At 34.9% G+C, this 22,081-nt stretch overlaps 2 protein-coding genes, 1 long non-coding RNA gene and 1 pseudogene across 6 annotated transcripts in view; 2 read left to right on the top strand and 2 right to left on the bottom strand.

The window, feature by feature from the left end:
- LOC117905273 overlaps positions 1-22,081 on the top strand; it is a 98,572-nt pseudogene that overhangs the window by 10,190 nt on the left and 66,301 nt on the right.
- The window catches only part of LOC117905326, an 85,575-nt gene that overhangs the window by 19,203 nt on the left and 44,291 nt on the right, over positions 1-22,081 (bottom strand). The gene's annotated exons all lie outside the window — the stretch shown is intronic.
- On the top strand, positions 1,774-3,166 carry LOC117905305 (remorin-like). Its single transcript, XM_034818210.1, has 5 exons — positions 1,774-2,136; positions 2,326-2,376; positions 2,463-2,550; positions 2,622-2,703; positions 2,794-3,166. Exons 1-5 carry the CDS (start codon positions 2,004-2,006, stop codon positions 3,001-3,003), a joined length of 564 nt encoding a protein of 187 aa, XP_034674101.1. The 5' UTR covers positions 1,774-2,003; the 3' UTR covers positions 3,004-3,166.
- On the bottom strand, positions 3,606-20,522 carry LOC117905208 (DEAD-box ATP-dependent RNA helicase 8-like). Of its 4 annotated transcripts, none has more exons than XM_034818166.1 (10): positions 20,131-20,522; positions 19,103-19,163; positions 16,329-16,563; positions 14,769-15,007; positions 14,121-14,372; positions 13,851-14,031; positions 11,921-12,009; positions 11,769-11,842; positions 11,551-11,658; positions 3,606-4,084 (listed from the first exon to the last, which is right to left on the bottom strand). In XM_034818166.1, the coding sequence occupies exons 1-9, from the start codon at positions 20,361-20,363 to the stop codon at positions 11,580-11,582; spliced, it is 1,443 nt and encodes a 480-aa protein (XP_034674057.1). In that variant the 5' UTR covers positions 20,364-20,522; the 3' UTR covers positions 3,606-4,084; positions 11,551-11,579. The 4 variants fall into 4 exon arrangements, with proteins under 4 accessions (XP_034674057.1, XP_034674049.1, XP_034674064.1 ...); XM_034818158.1 differs by having other exon boundaries at positions 3,606-4,068; XM_034818173.1 differs by having other exon boundaries at positions 3,606-4,040.

Genomic DNA, 22,081 nt, shown 5'->3' with positions numbered 1-22,081 from the left:
CTATCTATATTTGGGCTTTAAGACACCTAAAAGAACAACCCAAAATGTGGGCTTAAAAAAATCTCATGGGCTGAAACCCATATGGGCCTAGCCCAATAGTCCAATCAATCATTGCCCATGGCCTTGTTCATATGCTAAACCCTTTTATTAATGCAAAAATAAAGCCTCTGAATTGCCCCTAAGTTCTGCGTCAAGTGATATGCGATGTCAATTTTGGTACACAGAGGATATTACAATGAATGATTTTTAACCGTTAGCTACAGCAATCCATGAAGCTTTAGAATCATGATTAATTAGGTGGGTTTTTCATGCCAGCTGATTATTACATGTACCAACTTTCAGCTCACTGAAATGGGTGGGCCTTGACTTTTTAGTTGTTTCGATGATACCCTCCAACTTCCAATTCTAATCCCATCCACTTACTTCATCATGGCAATATTTAACCATTTCCACCAGCCTTCACACCACTTCTTCTATCACCCCTTAACGTAGGAACAATTAATTTAAATACAATTTATTTATTTTTTCTCATTCAATCCTTATTTACCATATCTCACAAAAACATATATTAAAATTAATATTTTTGAAAAACATGGGTTAATATATAGAGTCGACTTGGGTTAAAGTCTTAATGTCCTATCGATTTTTAATCGATATTTTTAAAAATCGAGACTCAAATATCATGTTAAACTACAAATTTGATCCAAAAGATTAAGTTATTAGATAATTGACTAATAATGTGCATCAAACCGACTTTAACTAATACATAACCATATCGGGTGAAGCTTATGTTGTATATATATGGTCTTGAATTTGGTAAGAATGTGAAGTAAATATGATCCTAATGGTTGGTGAGGTGGGTCTAATAGTTAAATCCTAAGGTTGCCTATATGCCATCTAGAAGAGAGAAGGAATGTGAAATATGATCCAATGGTGGGTGAGGTGGGTCTAATAGTTAAACCCAACAGACAGTTATTAAGCCAAAAAAATAGCTGATTTAGGCTCAAATTAGTAGCTTAGTTTTAGGTGATGTTTAAATTTTTTGTAAGGCCATAGTGTGTGTGTGTGTGTGTTTAGGTATTGTTCAATTTCAAAGGGATGGCTAGGATGGTGATTGAATAATCCCACAACCTGCTTCTGGTAGTTAAATTGCCTTCCTTCTTAAGCATGACCCATACCCATCACCATTGAACTAAAATTCTCACCAAACTAGAACTAACCATTGCCATGAAAACCCTGATCCATTGATGAATATACCCAATTGAGAATTGAGAAATCATAATAGGTTAGTAAAGCTATTTGATAATTAAACTGTTTTTTAAAATAGTTTTTTGTTCTTCAAAATAAAATAAAAAGTAAATACATTTGAGAATAAGAAAATAGAAAATGAATTTTATGTTTTTTGAAAACAAAAAATATATTGTTATAAGATAATAACTTTTAATTGGTTTTAGTTGTCTTGTGAGAATTATTTTAAAAGATAATTATACAAATATGAAAAATAAATATAATAAATCATTATATGTAAATTTTATTTTTAAAACATAAAAAACATGTTAAAACATTTTTGTTTTACAAAACATCATAGAAAACAGTTTTTTAAAAACTATTTTTCAAAACACTTCCTTAAATTTTTGGGTAAATTGGATTGTCTTCCTCCTATTTATGATTCATTAAAAAAAAAAAAAAAGGCCAAGAAAGATGACATGATTTTACTTTGAAGCCAAAAAGGTACTGCCAAAGGATTAAGTGGGCATCAAAGTAGTTGTGCTAGGGACCAGGTGATTACTAATCGTCATTTTCTACTACAGATTGCTAGGGTACTAGATTACACCATCCAGGCAAGCTCTTGTACATACAGTTTTGGTTGGCCCCATTTTCCATCTCCTATTTGTATCCACCATCATATTTTGGAGATCGCATCTTCTTTGGTTGTTTCCAAAACATCCAAAGTGTTTTTCCTTTTCTCTGGTGAGTTCTGTTTTCGGGCTTTCGTGGGAATCATGGGAGCAGAGGAAGCAAAGAAAGATACAAGTGAGGTAGCTGCAGAGGACCAAGCTCAAGAGAAGAGTGTGATTCCACTGCCTGACCCTGTGGACAAGGTCTCTCGTTCAAAAACATCTGCCAATGTTGAAAGTACTCTCTTCCTCTCCTTTCCTAGTTTATCTTCTTTTAGGCTTATAATTTTCTCAGTGGCCAAACATACAATAAGGAGTTTTTGAATGAATGCTAAATATGCTTTTCAAAACAACATTTGAGATATCCTTATACGAGTTCCATTCTTTCACACTCTTAACATGTCAAAATACTTCTTCATTTGCACAGAGGCAACAGACAACCCCAATGAGAAAAACTCAGGAGCAACGGCTGAAAGAGGTAAATATAAGTCATCACTGAACTTACTTTCATTATTCATAGATTGGATTCACAAAAAACGACTAACTTCAATTTTGGTTCTTGAGATGCTGTGCTTGCTGCAATCGAAACCGAGAAGAGGTTGGCCTTGATCAAAGCATGGGAAGAAAGCGAAAAGTCCAAAGCAGAGAACAGGTAAGAGAACTTCCAAGTTGGTAGCTATAGAATTGAGTTTATGTGTGTTTTAATAACAGCTGGATGAGCAGGGCACATAAAATGCAGTCGGCGACTGGAACATGGGAGAATAGCATGAAAGCATCTGCAGAGGCTCAACTGAAGAAGATGGAGGTAAAACAACTTTGTTGGGTTCCTTCTTCTTCCCTGTTAATTATTGTCATTGGGATGAACATTGTCATGATAAAACTCTGACAAGAACAGGAAAAATTGGAGAAGAAGAAGGCAGAATATGGAGAGAGAATGAAGAACAAGATCGCTGAAATCCACAAGGCAACCGAAGAAAAGAGGGCAATGATTGAAGCCAAGCGCAGGGAAAATCTTCTCAAGATAGAGGAGGCAGCTGCCAAATACCGTGCGTCAGGAACTGCACCAAAGAAGCTTCATGGATGTCTCGGCAGCTTTGATTTTTAGGCTAAAATTTGAAGGACCCAAAGAATGAGAATGGGGCAATGAGTTTGCCTAATTTGTATATTTGGCTTGTTGATTTCCTTATATGTATGAATTCGTCTCTATGTTGTGCATATAACCGTGTTTGCATTGCTGGATTGTGATAAGTTGATAACTGATAAGCCTAGTTGTAGCTTTTCTTCTCCTTTCCTTTAAACAATGCTTATTAGGTTCTTCGGAATTAGGGGCCTTGGGCCTTTCTCTTCCACTGTTTCAGTTTCGGATCCGAGGCTTTATGGTTATCCATTTATCGTCTTGATATCAAGGCATCCATAGGAGAAGAGGTAGTTTGGTCAGGATTCAGAAAACTAGTTTTGGAAAATCATTGTCAAAAGCATTACCAAACATGCCCTCAAATCTTCTACCGAGAACCAGAAGGCGCAGATGGTCTTCTTATCAATAATTTAGTTCCTGTTAAAGGCCAAAACTTCATCTCCTCAACATAAAAACCTACCATGACCACAAAATTAACATAAAAAAAGCTTCAATAATTGAAGAATCACAAGATAACAGAAACTAGAAACTGGAATATCGCCCTGCTAAAAAAGAGGGGGGGGGGGGGGGGAGAACGGAAAACCTTAGTGGTAAATACTTCAATAATTGGACGAATCACAGGTATGAGTGAAACTAGGTGGAAGGTAATTCTAAAATCCCACTACACTAAATAAATGCTCAAAATGTCTTGTTCAAAGGCCCTTTTTTTTCTTTTTCTTTTCTTTTTTTTTTTCTTTTTTTTTTTCCTTTTTTTTTTTCCCAAATAATCAAAACTAAAAGTAAATAACATCGGCCCTAAGTGCAAATAACACTGAGGAGATGATTTCACCAAGTCTGAATCCACAAACCAAACCAGTGGCTCATTCCTTGATCCATAAATATTGTTTTTCCTTCTCCCTTTTTTCTCCTTAGCATTCTTAAAGCCAATTGTGGCAGAAAGTATTCGGACCAAAGGGAGCCAGAAGCCTGTAATGTTACATGCAGCGCAACACATTCGTAAAAGCACCCTGTCATCATCAAGCAGCTTCCATTACCCTGAGAACACAAGAAACTTAACATTTTGCCATAACAAAAATGTAAATATATGTTAATGGTGAACTGGTGAGATGAATTGCACTGATTTGGAAGATGTGTATTTCAGATTCTTGAGTAAAATACATTTCAAGCTTGAAAAGAATGCAAATGGGATAAAAAAAATATGCCAAATGTATCAGGAGTCAAGACAGTAAATGGAAGATTCATCAAAGATACCAACCCTGAAACACATGCTTACAAAAATGAAAATAAAACAGAAATTAAAAAAAAAATGAAAAGAACACTCAGATAATCTAAGACATAAAATTACTCAAAGGTAATCAAACAGACCGTTAAGCTCTCTCTCTCTTCCCCTCCCTCCCTCCCTACACATCTCTTTAGATGGCTCTCAATCAATTTCAATCTTTTTTTTTTTTGATAGATAAACATAGAAAAAATTTCATTAAAAGAGGGAAGCAAGAAGGCAACCCGAAGCACACAGGGAGTATACACGAGAAGCCCCAAAAACAAAAAGCACAAAGAAGCTTACACCCACCAACCCTCAATTAGAGCCCAACCAATCTACAAAGCTAAATAAGGAACGGGGCTCTCCATCTAACCAAGACTTCGTCCAAGAGAAAAGATTACAAACGAAAGAGGCTTTCAATCTTTGGATTGATTGGCTCTCAATCAATTTCAATCTTGATTTCTAGAAAGGATGGCTCTCAAATCAATCTTGACCTCAATTTCTCAATTAGCTGCCTATCTCAATGGCTCTTCTTGAATCTTGATTTCTTGGAAGATTAAAAATATTGATATTGATTTTGTTAAAGGGTGGCTCTCAATCAGGCTTTTTTTCAATTTCTCTTTTTTGATAGCTCCCAATCGATCTTGATCTCGATTTCTTGAAGAGTTGCAAAGACTGATCTGAATTTTCTTGAAAGATGACTCTTGATTGATCTCAATCTCAATTTCTCAATAAGCTCTCCCTCCTAATGGTTGAAGGATGGCTCTCGATCTCAATTTCTTGATGGGCTCTCTCTCAAGTACTCTCAATCAAATCCCAATCGATCACCCAAACATTATGAAAATCCAATGTGATTTCCTCTTAAGATTACTCTCAAACTCTAACAAGTTCAATCTCACTACCACCACACACCTTGTTCATCCCTCTCTTTTGATGGCTCTCAATGAATCTATATCCTGATTTCTCAATGAGAAATCTGTCTTGACCTCTTTTGGGATCCTCCTCTCAATTTCTCCTAACCTCTAACAAGTTAAATCTCATCACCACTAAACTCCCTATCCCTATCCATTTTTCCACTATCTTGATGGCTCTCCGTTTATCTAGATCTTGGTTTCCCAACTACATATCTCTCAACCTTTCTTGGTCAATCTTGATCTTTATGCATATGAAAATCCAAGGCAGTTCCCTCCATCCCTTGATGTCTTCTACTGCACCTCTAACATGTAAAATCTTTGCTACAACTAAAAATGATGTTCATATCTCTCCTCGGGGCTCCATCAGATGGCTCTCGATTCTCCCTAGATGGCACTTGATCTTGATGCAATATGAAAATTCAAGGCAGTTCACTCTCTCCCCTCCCTATCAATCTTCCCCTTTCTATCTCACAACCTTTGCATTAATCTAGATCTTGATTTCCCAATAAAATCTCTCTCAACCACTCTCTAAATGGCTCAAAATCAATCTTGATGTTGACTCAAGGTGATTCCCCCATCCCCTTTCCTACATATGGACATAGACACAAAATTTATATGGATCTCTCTTAATCTGTTTGGATGGATCTTGATCAATCTCAATCTTGATGGTTACAAAGTCACGGTGATTTTTCTCTTGAGATCTCTCTTAACTTGTAACATGACAACTCTTGATCTCAATTCCTTAAAGGGTGATGACAATTCAAGGAGCACTAATTTTTTTCTCTTTTCATCGAAGACCACCCTAACAAAGCCTACTTTTCTCTAAAGATTTTTGTGAGACCAAGATTCTTGACTATCTTCAGGAAGAAGCTTTCCTATGCTCTATTTTGCAAGACAAAGCTCTTTCTCCTTTCATTTTTTATGCCCAAAATTCAAACTCATACTTCCCCAACCCATGCACACATGTACAACTGCTATTGCACAATTTCATTTTAAGGATTATTCCATAGTTAAGAGGCTTATAGGTACTCTCAATCTTAATCTCAAATTATTGAAAGGTTACAACACCTCTCCATCTTGATATCAATTTCTTACGAGTGCTATAAAAGCTCCAGGTACCCTTGTCTTATTCGATTCTCTCCATCCAAGGTTACAATCCCTTAAAAACTAAGATTCTTTGGGAGACAAAGCTCCTCTCCCCTCTGTGCTACATGAGGTAGCTTCTTTTATTCTAATTAGCAAGATGAAGTTCTCTCCAGTTATTTTTTATCTTGAAAATTCAAACCAAAGTTTCCCACATGGTATGGCTCATTGCTCAACAGTACAATCACTACCTATGGAACTATTTTATAATTGCTTTTGAAGAATTATTCCATGTTTATAGGCTTATAACCAATACTCGCTTTATTTTGTTTCTTTTCACTTCCAAATTTTTTAGCTCTTGGAATTTTAATATATCATACATTATTCAACATGAATTTAAATATTTTTCCTGAACACATCACTTGTGCCAACGACATATCTAGTTCTATAAGATTGACCATTGCATCATTGCAAAGCTGCAGTATTACTTGTCATAGAGAGTATTGGATGTGATAGCTTGTGCCTTCCATTTATGCATCAAGAGACCATTACACCTTTCCCCTTTTATAACTTCTTTTTATTGGGTAAAGAAAATTTTATTAAAATAACAGCTAGAAAAATAGGTACAACCTAAGTACAATTATAGTGTACAAGAAGCAACACACTTCAAGCACGAAGGCCTTTTGAGGGCAAAGGCACAAGTCACAAGTCATAGGTCAAGGCTTTATTACTTGTCATATTGAGCATTGGATACATTAGGTTGCTCCTACCATTTATGCTTTGAGATACCATTGCACCTTTCTCTTTTATTAACTTTTTCATTGAGTAACAAAAAATTTATTAAAATAGCAACTACAAAAAAGGGTGCAACCCAAGTACAAAGAAATACACAAGAAGCAACACACTTGTAGCACAAAGACCTTCTTGGGGCCTTAGGCACAAGTCACAAGTCATAGACCAAGCTTTCAATATACTCAATGTGTTTACTCTTCTTCTTTTTCATGTGTTTCTTCTTCGTCATGTTCTTCTCCATGTATCTTCTTATTCTTTTTCCTTCTTTTTTCTTTTTGTGATAGGTAAATAGAGTTTGTATTAGAGGCGCCTAGAAGCGGCGAAAACAGTACACATGAAGTATACAATTAGAACGCCCAAGAAACTAGGCAAAGAAGACAAAAAACCTTTCCCCTAACTAGACATATAGCCATTCTATAAAAATCAATCATAGACAAAGTATGATCCTCTATAAACACCCTAACCCAATTTACAAGACTTAATTCTTTTTCTTCTTCATGTGTCTTCTTCTTCTTCTTCACCTAGGCATAAGTCCAAGACCAAGGCTTTCTTCTTTAATAAGGGTTAACCAAATGACATTGTTCTACCTTAATGTTAAGCAATACAATGTCGTTTTGCTCTTCTTTTTTAAAAAATAAAACACAAAAATAGAAATTGAGGTGGGTTAACCAAGAGGCACTGTTCTAACCTTTAACTTAGCTTTTAAGCAAAGCAAACTGACGTCATTTTACTCTTCTTTTAAGACAACAAAAAAACACAAAAAACAAAATTTGAGGGTCAAAACAACATCATTTTGGCTTGGGTTAAAAAAAGAAAAAAAAAAGATTAAAGATGCAAAAGCATACCTCCACTTGGCTACAGGCAAGCACCCAACAAAGGGTTATGATAAAAGCATCCGTATCACAACTTCTAATATTCTACACGAGGAAAGACTAGACCAACATCCCCCTTAAGAGGATCCCATCCAACCAATAAAATCAAGCAAAAATGAAAGTTCCCTGCACAACCTTTCTAAACCAAAGCAAGAGAGACCAAATAAAGACTTCTTTAGCTAGTGAACCAAATGCTTCAAGCCTTTGAATTTTTGCAATTTTACTCCAACCACATCACAATAGGGTTGTTTACTGAACCTTCTTACACTTCTACCTACAAAGGTCCCATTCTACCTTTGTAAAACCTCATTCACCAACCTAAAAACAGCCAGGAAATGGCCACACAAAAAGGAAAAAAAAAAACCTTCTTACACTTCTACCTACAAAGCTCCCATTCTACCTTTGTAAAACCTCACTCACCAACCTTAAAAGCACCCAGGAAATGCCCACACAAAAAGAGGGCGGGGGGAGGAAAAGAATAACTACCACAACATATTAACAAATAGTTAGTCCACTCCTCATCTTTCCTACATAAACACCAACAACTAGCTAGAGACTAATTTTTCTCCTGATCTGCTCCATTGTCAGAAAAAAATTTCACCATCTGCAGAGGAAGAACATTCATATCCGGCTCGCAATTGAAAGATTTAACAAGAAACCTCTCATCTTTGGCACATATCTATACCAGCCTACCTTTCTGATCCCTTAGCACCACTACTACCCAAAGTTGTCCCTTTAGTTAAGTATGATAGGACCCACATGTTTATCTTCAGCTATACAACAACTTGCATCTCAAGAAGCCATGCAAGGAAAAAATTGAGTATATTAAAGTGCTCAAAAGAGGCCAAAAACAGTATCATGAAAGTATGCAGTGACAACCTCAAAAAGGTTTAGGAAGAAGAGAAATGGAAAGACCATAAAGGGGGGGGGGGAAGGAGGATTCAACACCAAATACCGAGAATCAAAGAGACTTTCATAGCCCCAAAAAAGGATCAGAAGCTACATATCACTACTTCAGCTGCTTGCCTTCTGATCAACTATGGTGTCAAAAGCTCAAAACTCTTGACACTTCTTATATATCAAGGTTGTGTTATTATTTATTTATCACAAAGATTGATACCAAGACCATTTTTCACTTATCAATTTTCCACCTTAAGGACAAGACATCCTTCCACAATATACAAAGCAAATCAAAACAAAAGGAGAAACTCCCAGAACAGAAGTGATACAAGTTGGACAACTAAGAAAGTACAAAAGTCTAAGAGTGAACCAAAACAATACTAATTACAACTCAAAGAGGCCAACGGAAGACACCAAATATTTGGCTTCTTTTTTGGCTAAAAGGTCTACCACTTGATTGGCTAAGCAAGGAACCCAATAAAAGTAGCACACCTAAAATATAAAAAGTTTGGCACAACCACCCAACTCTCCTATGCGACCATGAAAGACTTCTTTTGATAGTCACCCATGAAAAAACAACAGCACAATGTTTCACTATTGGTTGATCTCAATATCTCATTATGGATGGCACTGAATATTGGAGTACTGTTGGTGGCATGATGCCAGGGAATATCCTTACTCCAACAAGGCCAAAGATTGCCTTCGTTATAAACAAAGTTGCCCGTTATGCCTTGTCCAATCTCCTTTGATAGGATACAAAGCTTATCGAGCATCAATTGCAAGAAACTTTTGAGTTTTGGCCTAGGCTTTCAAAGCTCATTCTCACTGCCATTTGCCACCTTTTCTAATGCCAACAGGCTAGATGTCCGGATGATCATGAGTCCACAAATGCTTCAGTTGCCACTTTTCTGCTGAAACTACAGATCAAGCTGTAGCTTCCACATTCACTGAAATTATGTGGATATAGTCTGTACTACAAGGAACATGGTCTGGTTTCTGCTGAAGCTAAAAGTCAGTTGTAGCTTCAACATCAATAGAAGTTATACTATGTCTAGTTTTTCTCAAACTTTCTTTGATTTGTATAATGAAGTGGATGACACTTACATAACATCAGATCTCGTTTTTTATTTTAGTATCACACTGCATTGAAATTAATTTACATTTTTCCTGCAACAAGGTAGCACGGAAGAATCTTATACTTCATCATATTTCAACCTTTAATCAACTGGTTGATTTGCTCACAAAAGGATTATCTCACCAGCTTTTTCAAAGTTTTACATTCCAAGATCAGCATTCACAACAGAAATCTCTTGCAAGGGCATGTCAAGGAAATCAAGCTTAAGTCTACTCTTTGAAATTGAATTATTTCAATCATAACAACCTGTGTAATTATCTCCTGTACCTACTTCTTGACTCTCTCCCTTATAGTTGTATCATCACTCACTACAAGTCAATGAAAAGATGCGGATTCCACAGCCCATCTCAACTTTCACACCCATCATTATTTTTTCCCCATACCATCTATATATTTTAAGGTATCAGATCAGCAAACACATCATGCTCTAGCCAAGGGGAAAACCCCTCTTCTTACAACTTCTAATTTTTAAAATAAGTAAAATGAAATCTCACCAAAATCAGCATTCAATTAATTTTTATACTTTTTTTTTGTTGGCAAACAAAAAGATATATTAAAAAGCATCAATCATCTATGTAGGCAAGGAGTATACAAGCTAAGCCACCTAGATGATGACAACAACAACCCAAAAATAAAAATAAAATCAGCACCAAAGACAAGAACAGAAAAAACCACTATCTGTAGTTCAAATTATCAATAAAAATCCAACAGAGAAACACATTCCCTCTCCAACAGGCTTCCAGACGATTTCAAAAGAGACCTCATAAGGGTTTTTTGCCAGTTTGTAGATGTTGAGCTCTTCCCCATCAAAGATCCTTTTGTTTCTTTCCCACCACACACACCAAAACAAACAAAGAGAAGCCATAATCCACACCTGTGTCTTTTGTCCAAGCCCTTCACCTTCCAAATGAAAAGGAGCTGTTTCAAAGAATCTGGAAATACCCACTATAGCCCGAAGATTGCTAATAACATGTCCCGCATCTTTCTGATTCTATCACAATAGATAAGAATGTGGTTTGCTAATTCCTCCCTGGCTTTATAAAGACTTGATGTATTGGCCACCAACCATCTTCTCATAATAACATCAATAGTTAGGATCTTCCCCATGAAGCCTCCCAATAGTTTCAATACGAATCTGGTCTCATCAACATATGAGTCATACAGGTTTCAGAAATTGTTTCTTCATTTTTATTATTCAATTTTTCTTGGTTAGTCAAGTGATATAACAGATGTGCCATTTCCACTTATTTGATAATCCCATCTCAATTTGTGCATCCATGTGCACAAGACACATGCAATTGTCACAAGATCTGAACCAGGTAAAAGACTACTTAAAACAAGGAACTTAAATGAAAATCACCATAAATATATAGTAAAACAAAACTTACCGATGAAAGCACGTAATTACACATTTATAAATAAACATATCTTTGACAACTTGTTTTTGGTATATGGGATCAAATCTGAAACCTCTCCATCAGAATATGTAAAGATCTTAGATGTTAAGCGCATAAATCAGATGATGGCAAGTAAATATAGTCAAATGTTTGTTTTACTCACATTGGCAGCCGGCAGGACTTCATCTCAAGTCACCTGCAGTAAATAGCCTGATCTATGTGTGGAGGAATTTGTTTTATTTCAGCCCCAAGTTCCTGCTCGATCCTATACCTGGAATAACAAACAAGAATATTTCTGATATATGGACGAAGCAAACATGACATTCCAATAATCAGCTAGGAGGCACTACTTTTTGACAGGTAGAGCAACCAGATACATACAAGTTGAAACGGTCTTCATAAGTTATTAAATTAACTGCCAGGCCAAGGTGTCCAAACCTTCCAGAACGACCCACCTGAATATGAGAAACCCGACAACCATTAGGAACAAAACAAAAGACACCATCCAAATTTTAAGAATGAAGTCAACATACCCTGTGCAGATATGTTTCAGAGTTCTTAGGAAAATCAAAATTGATGACAACATTGACTGCCTGAATGTCTATCCCCCTTGTAAACAAATCTGTGGACACTCAGAATTTCAAAAGAATTAGCCAATCTGCACAACTCGGAATTTCAAAAGAATTAGCTTTTACCAATGCATCACATTGTTGCCTACCATATGAATTTTTTCAACTGGTAAAAACTATGACAAGCAAGTAGCATGTCGCTAATTTTCTCAAAGAAACAATTTTATTAAAAGAAAAGGGAGATACAAAAGGGAAAAGAAGGGCATCCCCACATTCGTGGAACTTTGACTCTTCAACTTAGTGATCTGTGACAACATGGCATGATACGGATGTGGATATGAGATCCTTGCAGGATACACCTGTTTAGCTACCACTAATCTATTTGATCCCTTTTTTTTTTTTTTTTTTTGATAGATTAGAAGAAAAATATATTAAAAAGGGTCGCCAAAAGAGCAACCCACGGTATACAGAACATTTACACCCACCACCAAAAGCCAAAGCTACAAAAGAAGGAAGGCTTAAGCAACACCACCCTCAACAAGATCACAACCAATCGAAAAAACTGAAAAGAGTTGAATGAGCATCATTTATAAACAACTTCGATTCCGGCCAAAGAAGACAAACAAAAGAACTTTTACACTTTGGATTGAGAGCTCATCCCCTTCTGTTTGATTCTTAATTGATTGTTTTCCTTTCAATGTCCTTACCAATAGTCACATCTAAGAAAGAAAAGAGTTCATTGGAATTATGAGAATATTTAGCAATAAGAGAGAAAACGAAGGAGCTTTTATTAAGGATATCTTTGCATATGATTAACTTCTAACCCATTTTCCTTTTTCCCCCCTTTCATTTTGTCATATACAAGTATCTATATCCATTATTGAGATCCTTTCTAGTTGAGTCTCACACCTAAAACTTAGGAGATGTGAAGGTTCAAACTCCTAGACACATCCATGCCTAGCACCCACATCTGAACCCATGCAATATAGCTCCACACAAGAGGAATAGGAACGAGGAAGAAAAATAATGAGGATCAGGACTATTCATTTCAAGTTTATTCTAGGTGTAGAAATAGAGGATAAGAAGCATTTCTATTTGTATTAAAATTAGGATTTCTATTTTTATATACAAAGAGACATAAGAAAGGGGAATAAATCAATATTTCAATGCAACAGTAAAATAAGAGGCAAGAACCAGAAGTTAGTGGAACTTCATTTGAATTTGAAACCAAGAATCAATTTGATTCTGTATTTGGTTGAACTTTTCTCACTATGCAAGTAAAAAAAAAAAATCATTGATTTCTATTAAGTTCAAAACCATGCTTTCAGGTACATACCAAAATTGTCTGGGTCAGAACCTAACTCAAATGAAAACAGCCAAAAAGCTTTGACATGTTTTGAACCTCAAATAAGCCAAGATATGGATCAGTTTCTCAAGCTGTTAAGAACCACTAGTTCAACTATAATTCATTGAACTTTATTCAATGAAAATTTTAAAAAACCTGGGACTTGGAACATTGGAACCAATAACAGCCTAGAAACTCCAAAATAAAAAACCAACAGAGGATTGGGAAGATGAATAAGAAGAATGTTTATTTGATAATTTCAGAAGACAGATTGTAAAATTTCAGTTTGTTGATGGTATGGACATCCACTTTCAGAACCCAGAGAAGGGATTTGAGGGCCACTGTAGCACCCCTTATATGCAGATTGTGTGACATGTTCCTACAATTTAGGTTGCCCAAACATTGATGATTAATGTCAAGTATTTCACCATTTAAATGTTTGAACAAAGAGAAACCAACTATCTGACATCCAACATCAGATCAATATTAATGAACATTAACAAGCAAAGTTTTTAAGCAAATAGAAATCTTAAGGCATCAAAAACATACCAGTGCAGACCAGATTCCTGCATGCACCATTACGGAAGTCATGAAATACTCTGTTTCGATGATCTTGCAGCATCTTAGCATGAATATAGAAGCACGAATAACCAAGCTCTGTAATTTTTTTGGCCAACAGTTCAACCCGATTGACAGAGTTGCAGAAAATTATCGACTGATTGATTTGAAGCTGAAAATAAACTACTAAATGTATCAATTTCATAAAGAGGAGGGGAAAGGAGTTGTCATGAATGTTATATTCTTTAGTTCAGGTCAAACCTTAGAGAAAAGAGTGTTTAGGCAGTGAACCTTCTGTCTTTCTTCCACAAAAGCATAATATTGAGTGATACCCTTGAGAGTAAGCTCATCCATGAGATTAATAACGTAAGGCTTTTTCAGATATCTATCTTTAAAATCCTTGACAGTCACAGGAAATGTCGCTGAAAACATTAAAATTTGCCGATTCTGAGGAAGAAAACGGATCAGTTGCTCCACTGAAGGTTGAAACTCTGGAGACAACAGCTTATCAGCCTGGATGACGACAGAGGCATGTACAGTATAAGATACACAAATTTTTTTTGTCAAAGCCAAGCAGATTACAACAAATATTAAATCACAGATATATTTTTCTGATTAGTAAAAGCAATTGTACTGGGGTGGTCCAAGGGTTATTACTGTTAAATCACGGATATCAAATCATAAATTATTCAACTACTGTTAACCAAGGGTTATTTGCACTGATGTGAGATGGTCTTGTAGACTTATGGAGGCAACAAAAATGGGTAAAAGGGGAAAAAAAAAAAAAAAGGAGAAAAAGTTACACGAAACACCATTGGATAAGTTTACCTAGTTATGGAGGCTTTTTTTTCTTTTTTTTTAATATGCTTACCAAGTTATGGAGTTTAGAATGTATCAGAAATATTCTACCTCATCCATAACAAGCACGGAACAATCCTTCAAAATGCATATTCCTTTTTTAGAGAGATCCAGAATTCTTCCAGGAGTTCCAACCAACAAATGTACAGGCTGATACAAACGCATGATGTCATCCTTCAAACTAGTTCCTCCTGTGGTGACCATGACTTCAATCTTCAAATGCTTCCCAAGTTCCTTGCACACTTGTGATGTCTGAAGAGCAAGCTCTCTTGTTGGAACAAGTATAACAACTGCGTTAAAAGCATAAATCATAGGCCCATGAACCATCAAATAACAGAGGTGTAATAAATATTTGATACAGAATAAAACCACACATGTTCAACAATGATGTGAAATTCACAAGTAAGCATCCACATCTTGGATATGAATACAAATACATAAAGGAAGCAGAGATATGCATCCTGGCTTTAAACCAATAATCAAAACTCAAACAAAAGTACGTATGAGGCTGTAAGAAAGGTTATGCTACACAGCATAGAGTTGCTAGGAAAGAATGCACTGATTCATCAGACCAGCAACAAGCAACATTTTTTATGTCAACTTAAAGATACCCAAAATTGATATGCCAATGGACACATGATATTGATGTTAAATAAAAATATATATTTGAATGTTTAAAATAATTACAATGAAACATTAAAAAAAAAAAAGGTAAGATTACGAACAAACATTCATAAATCAAAGTAAGTTGATTTTCCCTATGTCTCAAAAAAAAAAACAAAAAAATTAGTCATAAGCAAAACCTTGATAATAAGAACTCAAGTTTACCCATAATCATATTAACACTGGTTAACATTTATGTCTTGCATAAAAAGATAGAAGTAGGATTCATGATGCTGACCTAAAATAGCCACAGTTATACAAATATCAAAACTGCTGAGCTTTTATACCATCCAAAAAAAAGCCTCATAAAAACCTCAAGGTCTCTTTTATGTTTTAACTTCGCTTTATTCTTGTGTACAAACATCCTCTGCATTCATCCATTCAAAATTTTTAGGTACACAAACTCTCAAAAATAAATGCAACATATTACTTATTAGTACAGATGGAGACTAGAAGTTTGAACAGGATTGAGCTTATAATTCATCTTCCCATGATGTTGAGAGATAGAGAGAGAGCAGGGTGGGGGGAAAGAAAGCAACTTTCCTAGTATACTTTGAAAACAAAAAACCAATTAAAGTAACTGAAGAATATCATTTACCTTTAATGCCAAATCATGGCTTCGCCAACATTCCATATTATAGTGCATATATTCTTGAAAGGCATAAAGAGAATATAAATATAAAAGAATTTTATAAATATATATGTGTCAATATATTAGCATATGTTAACATCTATGTACCGCATAATGGATCTCTTGCTCACACACAAAACATACCATACATACATTTTAGATATCAGAGACTATAATACTTGTCATTCCATTTAAAAGTATAAAAAGCATTCCAAACATCACATGATTAATACAACTGCTGAATTGAAACTATCATATTTCTTTCTATTAGATAAGATATACTGGCATAACACCAATCAAATGTCAGAGGTCAATACCTTGAATTACATTATTATCTGGATCAATTTTTTCCAATGCAGGAATGCAAAAGGCAGCTGTTTTCCCAGTTCCATTTTTAGCTCTAGCAAGAATATCACTTCCAGTTAAAGCAATTGGAATACTTTCTTCCTGGATGGGAGAAGGTCTTTCAAATCCCTTTTCATATATCCCCATGAGTAGTTCCCGTTTCAGAAAATAGTCTTCAAACTCATTTCCTTTTGTAGCAGTTACATCCTGTAATGCAAAAGGAGGGGAAAAAATAATTAAAACTAATATAAAAGGAATTCAGTTTCCAACCAAATACTATTCAAGTACAATAGCACCCCACAATCCCAGGTAATAGGACAACTTATATAGAGATGCTTTGATAAGGATCAAGCCACTGAATTCCCTAGCATAATGATGGTAAACACTGCAAATAGGCAAATTATTTCCTGAATTTTTGAGTGGTCTAGAGTCGCATAGCACCAATGAGAGAGGTGAAATTGGTTTTATATTGAATTATGTCTGTACTAAAAATACAATGATCAAGATGGAATATACTCCACCAGTTTTACTAATAGTCCTTAGAAATAAATAAAATGGAGGGATAAAAGAACAAGAAAAAAGTCAATATTTCTAAATTAAGGTGTAAGGTAGGCAGCTCAAATTTTGAAAGGTAAATAAAGGTATGTATAAACTAGTAAAAGAAAAGCTACACCATAGTACTCAGGACGTATAGGAGCACCTAAAGCAAAGCCTCAAAAGAAAAAGCACAAAAAACACTCTAACACTCAACAAGACCCCATGCACTCTACAAAATCAAACAAAGGCATTGAGCCTTCACTTTAAGTACATGCTAACCCAAGCTAAAAGATTACATGAGAGTTTTATCATTTGGTCATTTTGAACTTATCAAAAAAAAAAAAAAATCATTTGGTTCCTTATCTTCAAAAGATCTTTTTGATTGTGTTCTCGCCAAATTGTCTAAAAAATGAGGATAACCTTTGTTTTTTTTTTTATGACCAAGGAATCTTTTATGGTCAAGCCCTTAGGACTCTCCATGGGGACTCAAACCTCGCGGTGCTGACCACCCTGCAATAACCAGCACCAAGTAAATTCATGGTATCATCAGTGGCAGGATTCGAACCCAGGACTATATATCACTTACTAGGGCCACACTTCCCAGTGTTCACCTTAACCAACTATGTTACCTTAATGGGTGCAAAGGAGGATAACTTTTCACACATTTTTCCTTTTCTTCCCCACAAATGAACTGTGTCAACTTAAAAATGTATCTTTCACTGAAGAAGATATCACCTAATCTACACTGAATAAGGAAAACAATAAGTACCATAGAATCCTTGCTTTGGAACATAGAAGAAGTGAGTGATCAATAGATTCCCCATCCAATTTGCAAAGATAACATTTATTCATCGGTGGTCTCCCTCTCTTCTAGAGATTATTGGAAGTCAAAACTTTTCCCCAACTAGCTTCCCATGCAAAAAAACTCACTTTAGACGAGACCCACAAATTCTAGATAATGTTCATTGGAAAAAGGACCTCCCTCCCCACTTTTAAAGCCGCATAGAAAGATTTGACTGAAAACAATCCTTTTTCAACATCTTTACACACCACCTTATCGTTCTCGTCCCTTCTAACTAACTTCCATCTCAAACATGGAGAAAAAAAATCTCAACAATGTCCAACTCCCAATCATTAAAGTGCCTAGTGAGCACAAAATCTAATGTCCCAACCCTCTAGTGTCATCCCCCAAATCCGCCATCCATGCCTCCTTTGACAAAGCCAATGCATACAAAGAAGGAAAGAAATTACACAAGGGCTCCTCCGCACGCCATCTATTTGTCCAAAACTTAACCCTTCTGCCATTACCCACTTCAAATGAGGTCAACGAAAAAAAAAAAATTCACCCCTTCCAAATAGTTTTCCAAACACCAACCCCATAACCACCTCTAACTTCACAAAGGTGTCAACCCACTCCTTCCTTTCCCCTCTATTATCTACCTCCAAAAAACATCTCCATTAGAAGCTTCTCTCCAGTTCCACTAACCAAGGAGGGCCCAATTCAGAAGAGAGAGGCTTCTAATGCCCTAACCCCACTTTTTAACCAGCCAACCTCATAGGTTCAAGTCTTTTAAGAAAGCATTCAATCTTTAGCATGAACAAACACAAGCATAATGGTTGCCATGCATTTCTCTCCAATTGTATAGAAAAATGGTGGGTGTTTAAAGGTATGGAATAATAACCAGAGGAGAGAACAAAAGAGTGGCTGCTAAGATGAGAAAGAAGCCATTGGGAACTTAGTCCATTGATTGCAGAAGTTGTATACACTGGATCAAATTGATAGCCATAAAGTCAATAAGATTATTGATAAGATAATTGCTCCATCTTGAGTTGTCATGGAGGGTTTGGAGTTGTTGCAGAAGAAGATTGGTGAATCACATTGAATAGAAACTTTATTTTTCACACAGTTACCTGGGATTACCTCAAACGTGAAAGGGTAAATATTTCAACCGATGAGAGTAAGCAACTACAATATCTTACAAAATCAACCTCTCTTTGATATAAGATGCTAATACCCATGTAAGATTCATAAGAAAGGTTAAACTCAATAATTAACATGGGCATGCAGTAAAACCATTTGAATTCTGACACATTCTGAATATCAAATCTTAGTTGGATGAATGATTGCTTGATTCTTAACAAAAAAAAAAAAAGTCCTTTAAAATGCATATTATATAAAAAAAAAAAATTTAAAAAAATAAAATCGCACCTCTGTCTTGTAGCGAGTATCAGGTGGAGGAACCCTTAGCTGTGCCTTCCAATCTTGGGAACTGAGTACCAAAAAATGATCAATGGGTGGTTCACAAGTAGAGCAAACAATCTTAGGTTTAATAAAATATGTAAAAAAAATGCTTTCAAAATAATTATCTTTTACACTACATCAACATGTTTCTGTGCGCTTAACAGCATAAAATACCAGAAAATAAAGAATAAAAATGCCAACACTAAAATGATGTAGAATATGTGATAGACCGTGATCCAAAATACAAAAATGATATACAATAAAAGTTGGAATTTTGAACCAGAATTCAGAGTTCAAAAGGTGTCCAAGAAGTCTCAGTACATTAAGTTTCTCTGCAATGTAAATATCAAAATGAATTATTTAAAATATAAACCAATCAAAATAGATTATTAATTGTGCAAAATATGGAGGAATATCACCAAAACATAAGCACATCATTCATCTCTAGTAACCATCTCTCCCCATCCGCACCAATGAGCACTTATTCCAGGTGTTGGGGTCACAAAGAGATGACATAGCTTCCCAACCTCAGAATCCTCTATTAAAGCTCTTGTGATTTGAGATAGCCCATGAGAGGACCAGCGACTTGGAAATCCTACAAATTCATCTCTAAGGGAGCAAATTTGATCTACTAGCCATTCTGTTCAAAGTTTCTTTCTACACGAACTTCAGATAATACCAACTAATGAACTTGATAGTGGGAGATTATTCACTTATATCTTTCCCAGATACAAGAACAAAACACTGCAGTGCTTCCCTCGAATCAATTTGCCAGTCCAAGAAAGCTAAAGACCCAAACCAATCTACTAAAACCCACCCGATTAATCTTAGGATTTTGCTTCCTTTCGATTAATTAGTCACCAAAAGCCAGAACTTCTGCTCCATTGTAAAATAATTCCGGACTCGTTGTTTATTCCAAAACCCACATTCCCGTGAATGTACACAAAAATACCCTATAAAGCATGGGAAACCCCTAAAAAGAGTAAAAAATGTACCTCGAATCAACGACTTCGGACTGTACTGTCTTCTCAACTTCATTCGCAGGCGAATCAGTAGCAATTGGAATCCGTCTCAGCCACTGCTGTTGCTGCTGATTCTGCATCGGTGGTCTCTGAAAATACTGTTGTTGTTGGTAATTAGGGTTTCGGTTTTGAAAATTAGGGTTTGAGTGAAAATTTCCGCCCCGGCCGTTGCCGATCCCCGGCGGATACCGACCCCGTGGGTTCATCAGAACAGCTTAAAAAACCAGGGTTTGAATCTGATCCCAAAACTCTAATTTCAAAAAACAGAAATAAAAAACAAATCAAACTTGAAAATCGATGATTTCAAGCGTGTGCGAACAAATTCACTAGGGTTTTGAAAATTTTGCCTAGGCCTGTTTCTCTAGCTTTGAGGGTATTTGACCTAGGTGACTAAGGGCGCGTTTGGGTTGTTTTATGAAAGCGGTTTAAATTAGCCTTCAAAACTGGAAAATGTTTTCGAAAAGCATAAAATTCTAAAAGCAATGATTGGAGAACCCACGTGGCAGCCTTCGGAAGGTGTTCTCTTTTACAATAAAATAATTTTTGGAAACCTGAATTACTTAAAAACATTTCGAAAACCTAATTTTGGACACGTCGGCTGCTTCTCAAATTTAAATACTAAAATCCAAAGAAAAAAAAAAGTATATATATATATTATTTTTATTGGAAAATGCTAAGGAAAAAAAATATAAAGAAAAATAATTTTTTCTTATTTGGTTTTCCTATAAAAAAATTAAAGAAAATCAAATATAATTAAAACAAATTAAACTTATGTTTTTTTAAATTATTTAATCTTTATATTGATGAGTTAAAGTAAATAAAATAAGTTTGAAGTAACAAAAAAAAATAATTTATCAGCTTTTAATTTATTTTTCATTTTTTTTCACTTTTTATTTCCTTCTACTTTTCCTTTTTATTTTCTTTCTTTTACATTTTCCTTCAAATTTTATGAAACCAAACATAGCCTCCATATTTAAATTTTATCAAATTATATATTATAAATATAAAATTATCATAATAATGTCCAAGTAAGATGTAAACTTGTAAATATACTTATAAATATTGTTTAAAATTATTATAGAAGATAAAAGATAAAAAATTTAATATAATTTCTATTATTGACCAAATATCACTATTTTTAATTAACATGATTTTATTTATAATCAATATTATGCAAAATTTACATCATGATATCTAAATGGTCATGGACCAAACGGGTCTTTATTTTGGTATTAAAAAAATTAATTACAATATAATTTGTATAAGATGTTAGATTAGCATGGAGTTTATCCTTTAAAAAATCATGTTTTAATTTTTTATCAACTTATATGATATTATTATTGAATATCACAATTGATATGTACCCATATCGTTTTCTTCAACAAAACTACTTATTAAGTATATCATTAGTTCTTTTGATTAATTTTTTAGAATTTTTTTTGGAATATTTTTATGAGTTCTTCGTTACATTGATATTTTTTGTTCAGATTTTTTATTATTATTATTATTTTTGTTTAGATTTTTATGAGGTCTCTGAACATATTATTATGAAAAAGAAATAGAGCTAAAAAAAAAAAACTGAGTGCTCTCATTCATCATCCTTAGATATATGAGTAGGAAGGTTCTAGATATAGAAGGTGGGAAACAAAGAATGTTGTAACTAATCTGAAACTAATATGTAGCTAATTTGTAACTAATTTCAGCTCATTCTCTTAGAAAAATACAAAAGCAATTGTTTAACTAACTTACAGAACTTTATTCTTCATAGTTAAGAGAATCTTAATACTCCCCCTCAAGATGGAGAATGAATATTGTGAGTTCTCATCTTGCCAAGTTGAAGTGTGAATTGTGTTGGATGAAAAGCCTTTGTTAATAAGTCTGCTACCTAATGTTGAAAAGAAACATGAAGTGTTTTCAATCTGCC

The sequence above is a fragment of the Vitis riparia genome, chromosome 2 (genome assembly GCF_004353265.1).
Source record: "Vitis riparia cultivar Riparia Gloire de Montpellier isolate 1030 chromosome 2, EGFV_Vit.rip_1.0, whole genome shotgun sequence".
NCBI lineage: Eukaryota > Viridiplantae > Streptophyta > Magnoliopsida > Vitales > Vitaceae > Vitis > Vitis riparia.
This window is presented reverse-complemented; position numbering and strand designations above follow the sequence as displayed.